This window comes from Drosophila albomicans, chromosome X, assembly GCF_009650485.2.
Source record: "Drosophila albomicans strain 15112-1751.03 chromosome X, ASM965048v2, whole genome shotgun sequence".
In the NCBI taxonomy this organism is placed as follows: Eukaryota; Metazoa; Arthropoda; class Insecta; order Diptera; family Drosophilidae; genus Drosophila; species Drosophila albomicans.
In genome coordinates this window covers 31501767-31513295 of record NC_047627.2, presented here as the reverse complement: position 1 = coordinate 31513295, position 11529 = coordinate 31501767, and the positions used below count along the sequence as shown (strand labels likewise).

Here is an 11529-nt window from a genome sequence, read left to right as displayed (position 1 = left end):
TTACTATTGAATACCAACTGGTTCAATTGAGCTACATATATTTCAATAAATATTTCCTTATTTCCTTATTCAATCGATCTTGTGCAATTTCCAAATTGTATTTTGTCGACCGAAAGCGAATAGAATTTTTAAATATAAACTGCATCAAATCGAAATTCAGCAGATTAATTATAACGCAAATTACCATCGTAGATTTGTTCATATGTTTATTCCATGATATTGCGATAATTTTCGATTTTCAATTCATTTTATCGAAATTCAAACAGCAACCGCTTAAAACTGTTTTGCTTAGGCTTGTTTCCTATTTGTCGTATTACATAACTAATGTTTTAAATATACATGTATAGTGTAAAGGGATTATCTTCCTTTTTTGCACTTGGAAACCGTAATGCGATAAAAATTTACAACATGCTGCTGAGATACTCAACAAACTAAAAATATACATTCAACATTTACACAGAGTCAAATTACATCTAAATTTCTACAAATGCTAAACAATAAATACATTACATTGAACGATCATTCAAAAGCTGGGCAATTGTGGATTGACCGATTCGCTGCTTTGGCCCGTTTCCGCCTCAAATAAAACCTGCTGAATACGCAGCTTGGCTACCGAACGTGAATATGGATCGGGAATCGAGCGTAGCTGAGAGGCAATGCTTTGGCCAAATATGATCAAATCATCTTCTGTCGCATTGGAGCCGCCAAAGCAAATGGCACTGGCACTCGAAGAGGATGATAAATCCGGTTGCTGGGTGGGAGATGGTGCTGGAAACGGCGTCGACTGGCGATGCTGTTGTTGTTGTTGTTGTTGGCTTGGTGTGTAGGGCAAATACCTTAATTTACGCAGCGTTGTCTGTTGCTGCAGTTCCTGCTGCTGTTGTTGTTGCTGTGTCTGCTGCTGCTGATGTTGTTGCTGCTGTTGTTGTTGTTGTTGCTGCTGTTGTTGTTCTTCTTCTAGGAGACAAATGGAGCTGTCATCCATCGTTCGATTGACCTGTGTTGTATGGCTCGCTGTGCATACTCGCTTGGGACTTCTATACGCTTCATTCTCTGACCCATCCTCCTCCTCATCCTCCTGTTGTTGTTGTTGTTGTTGCTGCTGCGACTGTTGCAATTCATCCTCGATGAGCGCAGCTTTGACATTAAAGAGCAGTTGCTGCTCTGACGCCTCCTTCTTGATGCTGAGCGTTTCATTGTTATCCTTAAGCTATGCAGAAAGTATTATTATTAATTGTTTATAGTATTAATTTTGCATTGTTTTACTTACGCGTTTGCAGTGCGACAACGAAACGGAGCGCAAAAAGGCATCGGCACGCTTAAACCAAAACAGTTTGGGTTCGTAGCTTCGACCCATTTCCTTTTCACGCAGCAAGATGCGCAACTCTTTGGTGTAAACGGTGCGTACGCTTTTGATTTTCAATTTGATGTCCAGCACCGTTAATTGTGGTATTTTCAATGTTTTTATTATTGCTTCGTAGGCTTGTTCGCGCACCACACGATTCTTGTACGTGTCCATTACGGAATTGTAGAGACACGGCTGACGGCGGTAGGCATCGAGAAACTCCGTTATGGGTATTTTGGTGTCATTGAGCCGGGCCATCGTTTCTGGTTTCTGGTGGTCGGACAAACAACAGGCACACCAAAAACCACAACAAACACAAATATCTGTATGTATGTAATAAGTTTTGTTGTTTACACCAAGCCTAGCGATGACACAAACAGCTGTGACAGATTATCGATTACGCAGCGCTATCGTTATCAAAATCTCGGTTGTTTTCAGTGAGACCGCCCAAATCAAATATATTACTATGAACTGCAATCAATTTACATATATAAATATAAAAGTATTTAGCTAATTTAAATATACTATTTTATATTAAATTTAATAAAAGTATTGCTGTACTAGCACTATCACTATTGTCTAGAGCATGTTCAAATTTCTTCAGCCTGTGTGACCAAGTCTAGTATATATTTGATAACTGCCTCAAATGTTTGTGATTATTTTTTTGCACATCAATTTGTGGTCACACAAGCCGGCATTACAGCAGGCAAGCAGCCGTCGCCACTAACAAATTTTGCCGCGTTTTGTCAAAACAGTGATTGTCAGTGATTTGTTAGTGCAAGTAAATTAAGCAAAATGGAAGGTATGTAGTTAAAGTTGTTTTTTTTTCGTGTGTAGTGTAACTTTAAAGCATATGCATTTAAATGTCGCTCCACTCGCAGGTGTAGTCGAGGACATGTGGACGCCTTACAAGCGTTTGTACAACATATTTCAATTGGCCATCACAAATCCGAGCGATGTCACCTCCGATCTGGAGCTGTGCCTCAAAAAGTACAAACAGAACTTTACCAACTTTCTGCGCAATCCGGTAAGTGTAATGCCAATGCAGTTGCCCTAGGCCAACAGCTGTAAACATAACCTCGCTTTGCATCCTTCTCCTTCTCTTCTGTTGCAGCCAAAGAGCGAGAAGAGTCGCACACATCTGCGCAATGCGCTCACCGAGGGTGTTCTGCTCGCCGGCCAGACACACAAAGTGGAATTGTCACACGAGTTGATCGATGAGGCGATCATCATATCGGATATGTTTGATTTGGACGAGATCTTTGCCTTGGAGCTGCTCTGCACAGCACAGCGTCAACAGATCCATCATCCAGGCTTGTCACGTGGCCTGGTCGCTGTACTACTTTACTACGATGGTCGCAAGGCAATTTCATGCACGCTGCGCGACATGTTTCAAGCTGTTAGCGGCGTCGCATGGAGCACCGATTTGCCCCGAGAGATTACAGGCTTGATTAACAACTATGCGCAGAATCTGGTCGATGATTCCAATATATTGGGTCGCCTACTAGAGCTCATCGGTGATATGAATGTGGAGAAGGAGGTAAGTTTGAATTAACGCGGAGGTTTTAAATAATCAACTTAATATTTATTTTTGCCAGATTGGTTTGTTGACCAAGAATCGCGCCTTTGGCTCAAAGAAGCATCAGAATCAAGTGCTCGGCTTGTATGAGGATACACGCAAAACGATTGCCATGGCCATGTTCAATTGGTCCGCACAGCGTGGTCTGCCCAAAAACATTGCCATACGTTTGCTCCAGTATTTGGCCAATGTGAAGTCCACCGATTCCAATGGAAATCTCGATGATGTCACCGTCATTCTGCTGATGACCCTGCTCTACGCTTACGACACTTCGGTGCTGCTGATGACCGACTGTGACAGTCCGTACACAGCACGTTTGCCCATTTTGTGTGACGGCGAGTATGCCAAATGCTTCTATGAGGCCATCTACGCACAGAGCAGCTGGCAAACGCCACAGTTGGATGCAATTATTAAGTACAGCTTTGGCTTGACATTGGCTAGTCTGCGTCAGGCGCCAAGTGAGGTGCAAACGAATGTGGGCGCTATTATCAATCGGGATGAGCAGCTAATTGACGAGGCGCTGGTCGGCAATGTCTTTGGCTTTCTTTATCGCAATCTGCTCGAGAAGAACATTTGCTACAGGTGAGATGGAGATGGAGATGGAATGAATGCATTTAACATTTAACATACTAATTTGAATCTCTTGACAGCACCGAGTTCATTTATCGTCGCCTGCACGTGCTCATCACCGATTTCATTGACTTTATGCACGCCAAGGTTTCCGAGCTGCGTGGACGCGCCGATGAAACCGCACGCACCATGGTCAGCTTTCTGAACGAGGGCCTCGAGCCTCCACCGCATCTGGATGTGAACTTTGAGCTACTCATGCTGTGCGTGGCCAAGTTGTATGGCGACAAGCGAGCAGTGATCACACTCTGCAACGAGTATTGGGGACCCACCGATTCGGCCGATCAACAGACGAACACATCGCGCGCCATTTCGCTGTTCAAGTTCATACGTCTGGCGAGCGATTTGCTGCCACAGACACTGTTCAAATCGTATCTCAATATGATTGCGGGCCTAACGCGCTCCGAATTTTCGGCACGTTGTGCTTTCAACTTGTTGAAGAACTCACCAAACTTGTCGTCGTCGTGTGCCGTCAGTTGGGATCACTTTTTCAATGCGCTTAACAACTACTTCAAGTGAGTTACCTAACTTTCATTTACTATATACATATTTATCAATTCTGGCAGAATAGTTATTTTGCATTACATTCAGTAAATAGCACAACTTTTTTTTTTAGATTAAAACACTTTATTAGAATAATAGGAAAGTAAATTTGAATGTGAGGAACATCATTTAAGATTAGATCGCCTCCAGGGTCAACTTAATACAAGAAAGTTTTATTTAAAGCACGTATTTAAACCAATGCTTAGCATGGATACAAACCAATTGCAAACTGCTTTTAATACTCAGTTAGAATTTACAACTATTTAAATTGATGCGGTTAATAATACAATTTTAATTTTTAGATTGAAGCACTTCATTAATAATAATAATAGGAAAGTTTAACAATTTGACAAAATAATTTAAAATTAGAATCAGATAAGACACAAACCTAAGCAAGTATTTTAACCAGTGCTTTTCTGGATATTACACTTATAACACTTAAAGATATGAGGCTAAGTAATCATGTCTCCTGAGAGCGACTTAATAAAAAAAAAATGTATTTACACTAACGAATTTCAAAAGCGATGGAAAAAGCTTCGGCTTGGTAAAAAGTGTTTAAAGCATGTATTTAAACCAATGCTTAGCATGTATACGAACCAATTCCCAATAAACTGCTTTTAATACTTTAATACATTGCTCTAATTTATTAATTTCTTTCTCTTTTAGTAACATGCGCACCGACTTTGATGTGTCACTTTATAATACGAGCGATTCGATTTATCGCGGTCGCTCGATGCCCCGCAACATGACGCCACGCGAAACGGAGCACATGGTGGCAGTGATGTCGGTGATACAAGCGGTTGCCAATCACGATGAAATCTCACGCATTATGATCTGTGATCAGACCACTTGGCAGACGTCACAAGTGCTGCTCGGTCTGGTGGCATGCACCACGCCCGTGGTGCTCAAGGGCGAGATACTTTTCACACTCGCTGCACTGAGTAAATCAAAGGAAACGGCACGCACAATTTGGTTTCATTTGGAGGAATCACAGATCATTCCCACGTTGCCGCCGCGTCAAACGCAATATCCCGAATTCAGTTTGGCCGAGGAAATCGATCAGAACGAGAGTCGCATGGAGACGTACAAATTGAGTCGCGGCATTCTGCAATTGCTCTACACACTGATGACCACCCACATGCCGAGCAGCTTGGGCGCCGGACCCCGGCTGCCAGGCTTTGATCCGTATCTGAAGTTTGTCCTCGATTCGATATTGTTGAAATTCTACAATCGTGCGTACAAAGATCCAACCGAGAAATGGGAAGTGGGCGCCAAATGCTTGAAGCTTATGTACTATTTGTTGGCCAGCTATCGGCCGAAGGTTTCCGATTTCATGGAGCAACGCGACGAGCATCCGTATCCCGGTTATCACATCATGCTGCAGCTGCACGTCAAATCTGATATGCTGCGTCTGCTGTTGCGCATTATTGAGGAGGCACGCGAACGTCTCGACGATTACAATCAATTCAATGGCAAGGAACTCCTCGAGGAGTGTGCCCTCTACGCTTTACTGTTGCTCGAGGTGGCGCTGGCCAAGCAGAATGCTTTCTTTGAGGCGCATGCCACCGCCAATTGTTCGATCCTGTTGCCGGGATTGAATCGCATGCTCCTCGATTTGAATCCACGCACTCGTGCCCCAGACTATGTCATCAATATCATCAAATTTGTCACCTACAACAGTTGGTTACCGCGTCACACGCTCGCTGCCATCAAGATTCTAACGGCTGTCACTCTGTTGCCCGATGTCATTACCCAGATCTTGAATATGTATGCGCATGGCAGCAACGAGAAACTCGAGATTCGACAGCGTTTTGTCGAGTGCTTGGAAATGGAAGTGCCGCGCAGTCAACAAACGGATGAAAATAATGTTCTAAGTGTGGCTAATGCCCACGATGAGTTTGATGGCAACGGGCAGCTGAATGAAACGGATTCCCAAGTCGATCTCATGGCTTTGGAGGAGCGCAAGCCGCAACGCATTGAGCTGCAGATTAAGGAGGCAATTGTGCAGCTCTTCGAATTGAATTTGAATCAACCGTTGCCAAATTTCGTCTACTTTCTGCTGGGCATCGATGTGATACGCGATTTTACGGCAAGCGAGAAGCAACAGCTGGGTCTCGACATTAACTGTTCGTGCATCAACTCGCTGGTGCTGCTGCTGGAGCGACATCTGGAGGTGAGTAGTAGCAACAGTAAATACAAAATCCGTGTGATATTTAGCGGGGAGTGAGGGCAATAACAAATTCATAATATGTCTGTCTGTCTGACTGCGCTTTTAAAAGAGCTAACTTGCAGTTTAAATTCGGTTTTCGGGATGAGATAAGAAACTAACAAAATTTGTTGTCTCTCTTTTTCATTTGCGACTGCTCAAGCGACATCTAGCGGTGAATGATCACAACAGCCAATTCAAAACTGACTGTCTGTCTGTCTGTTCTTTTAAGTTTCTGAAACTCAGCTGTCAAACGAGCTAACGACATTAAATTTGCAGTTGAAGTTGCAATGAAATAAGAAACGAATAATTTATTGGTACAATATTCAAACTGTGTCTCTTCTTCATTTGTTTGTGCATCCAATTCGCTGGTGCGGTTATTTGAGTGCCATCTAGCGGTGAGTTGAGCGCAAAAGCGAATTCAAAATCCTGCTGTCTGTCTGACTGCGCTTTCAAACGTGTAGAACTCTGTTGTTATAAGAGCTAATGACTTTAACTTTGCAGTCTGAATTGGTTTTCGAATTAAGTAGCGATTACATAAACTAACAATCTATCTGTGGCTCTGGGTAACTATGAAATCCAAATTAATGAGCTCTGTTTTTCTCCCTCGTTGCAGCAACAACGCCACTCGGATGCGTATTGCGAGCACACGGCGCACATTGTGGAGCGCATCTATCATTTGTTCCACGGCCTCTGCGTGAATCGTCGCACCTCGGAACCGATTCTCCGCTACTTCCGACTCACCTGCAACGATTTCCTCGTGCGTCACCTGAGCGCGATGCCCTTCCGTCAGCATGGCGAGGATCATGTACTCCATGCGATGAGTCACCTGATGAACTGCGTTTGCATTGAGATTAAGCTGGCCGCTTCATATGGCCAGACGACACGCTATCAACTCTTGAGCGACATACTCTTGGCCGTCAATTCGGATGGCCAACGCAATGGCGGACACTGTTTGCCCCAGGAGATGGGCAACAATCTGTTGACCCCGCCCAATAGCAGCAACTATTATGGCATGTATGTGCTGCCAACACGTGTCGGTTTGCACAACAGTTCATCGTTGGGTTTGCATGCGAATCGTTTGCTCGATTGCCTCACGCTGGACACGACAAGTTTGTCACAGCCGCCGCTGCAATTCTTCGACGAACCGTTGATTGCCAAACTCCTCGTCGACTGCGAGGCTCCCACCTGTGTGGGCCGAGCTGGGATGATCAATGTGCACAAGCTGCACGACATATTGCACGATGAGTTGCGTCATGTGCAGAGCACAATTGCGAGCGGACAGCGCAAGGCGATCATCGATGAGATCACGCTCCTCTTGCAGCATGCCATCCAATTGAATTGTGTCCGCATGCGTCGCTATGCCACATACAGTTTCATGACTGCCTGGTGTCGATTGGTTCAAATCCTTTTCGGCCTGATGCCCGATTCGCTGTTGCCGTTGAGTGTGCGCAAACAGCATATGATCGACATCATTGAGAAGATCCTCATGAAGGTGGAGCCAACACAGCCGCTGGTCAAGATCTCCATACAAGTCACCGATACTGTGCTCAATTTGTTGGTCAACTTGCGGCATTGCTACTATCAACTGGAGGATCAACGCACTCTCGAGGAGCATGCCAGTGTTGTGTGTCTAAGTGATGGCACCACAGCGAATGCCAATCCCAATTCCAATGGAGGAGATGTCAGCAAAACCAATAGCAACAACAACAGCACCAGCAACAGCAATAATAACAACAACAACAACAACAATAACAACATTAGTCAGAAGAATGGAAATCAGCAGAGCATCAGCGCTGAGTGCAACAGCAGCAATTTGCGTTTCATTCTGAAACGTTTGATCGATTGGATCATGACCAGCGAGGTCAAGTCACAGAAGATGAGCATCAATCTCTATGCATCGCTCATCAATTGTTTGCGCATCGTGAAGCGACTGCGCAGCGACGAACAAATCGAATACAATGAAACGTAAGTGGCTTAAAAGTGCTTAATTATAGAAAGTTAAAAGAGTATTATAGCTATTCTTATTACATCTATTCTTGATCAGTGTTTGTCTATCCGTCCGTATAAACATCTAGATCGCAGAGACTATAAGAGATGCAGATATAACAATGAATAGCAAACGAAAGTCTTTATGATTTTTCAACATTTTGTTGTGATTAGATCAAAATTGTAGAAGTAATTTAAGAAAGAAACGGCAATTGACATTCTGGTATATTTGAAATGTGATCGACATACCGAATGTAGTCTTTGGTATATTTTAAGAATAATACCGCACTATAGCCGTTGGTATGTTTTATGAATTATACCGCACTGATTGGCTTGATGGTATATCGATATACCAAATATAGTCTTCTGTATGTTTTAGTATTTTAGTATATTTCGAGATTAATACAGCACTATATCCGTAGGTATATATTTGTAGCCCTTTTCCGGGTTTTAGCTACGTTGGTTTATGTTCTAGTATATTTGAATCGTGATAGTGTGATCAACATACCAAATGTAGTCTTCGGTATATTTTCAGTATATTAATTGGGAATATTTTAAGAAGAATTTCTATTTCTATCATCGAACTGTTTTCGTTGAAAGTATATGGATATACCAAATCTAGCATTTGGTTTATTTGAGTATTTTAGTCTATGCATTTAGTATATTTTGTATGTTTTAGTATATTAATTCGGTATACTTTAAGAGTAATACCGGGAATTGGGAATATTTTAAGAAGAATTTCTATTTCTATCATCGGTCTATTTTAAGAATAATGCCGAACTGTTTTCGTTCAAAGTATTTAGATATACCAAATTTAGTCTATGAATTTAGTATATTTTGTATGTTTTAGTAAATTAATTCAGTATACTTTAAGAGTAATACCGCACAGGATATCTCACAGTCGAGCATACTCGACGTTCTTTCTTGTTAAAGTTGCTGTACTTAAATTTCCGATACTTTTCAGCTTGGCCTCGACACGCTGGGACGTCAACAAGACGTACGGCAATCTGCAGGCAACGCACACCGACGATGTGCAGCAGAAAGAGATGGCAGCGGAGATAATCGGCAGCATTGGCGATAAACTGATCGACACCATTTGCCATGATGCGATCACGGGACACGATGTGTGCAGCATGTTGGCATTGAGTTCGTTGAATTTGATCTCCGAGCTGCGGGCGATTAGCACATTGAGCGATGTGGTCACCACGCGTGGCTATCTCAATCACATACTCGAGAGTCTGGCCAAATTGGATCATGTGCTGCGCGATCTGTTGAAGCCAACGCCGCACAATATGCGCGCCCAATATGTGTACGAATCGTATATGGCATTCTTGGCGCAAATGTCGCAAACGCATGTGGGCGCCCATCTGGTGCTCAGCTCGAAGGCGTTGGGTGTGCTCTCCAACATGAGCATCTACGATATGCAACCGGATCTGAAGGCCAGCGAGGTGGAGTTGCGTCACCAACAGGATGAATTTGTGCCCGCCATCGATGCCCGATTCCGTGCCATTCTTTTGCCCGCTTTGGCGCTGTGCGACAGCGTTTTGGACTCGCTGGGGGATCGCAACAACTCGGCATCGCTGCAAGTGCTCAACTTTATGATCGCCCACATCGATATGATTGAGAGCATTCTGCGTGCCGCATCGCCGTTCATGAATTTGGGTCACCTGGAGCAGCTGGCGGCGATTACGCATTTGTTTGCACGCACCACAACGCACGATGTGGTCAGCATTCAGATGGATGAGCAGCACAACAACGATGTGGACATGTGCAATCGCTTGAGTCGTTTGCAACAGCTGATGGTTGTCGTCTTCGGACGGTTTACGGTGAATGAGCCAACCATACGTCGGATGCTGCATCCGAATCAAATGGATCTGAGCGAGGAGGAGAAGAGTCAGCATGTGAAATACTTTTTGCAAATTGCCTCCAATTTGTCCCTCTATTGCCGCAAGGCGGTCACAAGCGGCGTCAAGGATGGCATGAGCTCACAGTATCTGCTCACAACCATGGTCTCGGATGTCCGACCACTGTAAGTAGCTAGATTGTTAATTGTGCTAAAAGCTCTTAATCTCTGAATCTTTCTCTATTACAGTTCTGGCAGCGGCGACAGCAAGAAGTTGACTGTTATCATGGGCACAATTTTGAATCAGCTTAAAGGCTCGATTGCGTATTATTTGTCACAGAAATCGATTGCAGACAATCTGCTGCAGCAACGTGCTTCGCTGCCCAACATAACATTCGGTCCAATTGGTAAGAAGTGATTTGGAACAATTCTCAACAACTCCATAACTAATTTTGTTGATGTTTCCACAGGCAAGCAAAACTTTTTGGAGCTCAGTCAGCGTCACAATGAGAAGCGCAGCGAGCTGATGATTTCCGTTTTTATCGGCGAACAGAATTTGTATTTGCTGTGGATACACTTGGACTTTTATTTCCGCAATGCAGTCATCTACTCGCAGGAGAATCGCAATGCCATCAATGAATCCTCGCTGGGTAAGGCAATAAACATATACTTTTTTATTTTATATGAATGTTAATCCGATTTTAATAACTATTAGATCCAGAGAACATATCGGTGTTGAACGCTTCACCAGATGAGGTGACGAAACTGAAGCAATTGCTCATCTCGACCTTCAACGAAACATTCTGCACACAATTGCTCGATGCCAGCGAAGAGTATTCAATGAAATGCAAAAACTTTAATGCATCTCTCATGCGTCGCATCAAGGCTCTTGTACAATTTGCGCCACAATCCTAATTTAAACATTTCGTACAATTATTATACTGATTTTTTGTGTGTTACCATTAATATTAATAAATTACAATACATTGATCAAATTGCGGAGAGAATGCGTATTTTTCAATCTGCTGTCTCGCTCTAATCAATGACGGGGGCTATTTTCGTAAATGCAGCTTACATATTTATAATTTCATTACTTATGGATATTTTAATTAATGATGAATCAGTTACTTTTATTTCATTCATGTTAATGACCAAGTTTATTGCATTTTGTTGTGCAGTTACTCGATTTGAAAAAGATCGCAGAATTTCACAACACTGTTAACTGACAACACAGTGAACTGACGTTCAGCCATTTTTTCAGGGCTGCACAAATCGGTATATTTCTCTAAAATGAACTTGGAACAATTACTGAAAAGTACAAAAATCGTTGGCAAATTAGCCATAATTGGGGATTTATTAAGTGTTGGAATATGCAAGTTGGGTTGATAATATTTTTA

The 11529-nt window shown here is 43.0% G+C and overlaps 2 protein-coding genes across 2 annotated transcripts; one reads left to right on the top strand and one right to left on the bottom strand.

Moving 5' to 3' along the window:
• Positions 1-200: 200 nt before the first annotated feature.
• On the bottom strand, positions 201-1891 carry LOC117577865 (adenylate cyclase, terminal-differentiation specific). The gene is made up of 2 exons (XM_034262819.2): positions 1271-1891; positions 201-1210 (listed from the first exon to the last, which is right to left on the bottom strand). Exons 1-2 carry the CDS (start codon positions 1601-1603, stop codon positions 524-526), a joined length of 1020 nt encoding a protein of 339 aa, XP_034118710.1. The 5' UTR covers positions 1604-1891; the 3' UTR covers positions 201-523.
• Positions 1892-2013: 122 nt separating this feature from the next.
• On the top strand, positions 2014-11130 carry LOC117566976 (nuclear pore complex protein Nup205). The gene is made up of 11 exons (XM_034246641.2): positions 2014-2147; positions 2227-2372; positions 2460-2885; positions 2944-3506; positions 3575-4066; positions 4761-6267; positions 6917-8268; positions 9254-10318; positions 10382-10539; positions 10603-10782; positions 10848-11130. Exons 1-11 carry the CDS (start codon positions 2141-2143, stop codon positions 11045-11047), a joined length of 6096 nt encoding a protein of 2031 aa, XP_034102532.1. The 5' UTR covers positions 2014-2140; the 3' UTR covers positions 11048-11130.
• The last annotated feature ends 399 nt before the right edge of the window (positions 11131-11529 follow it).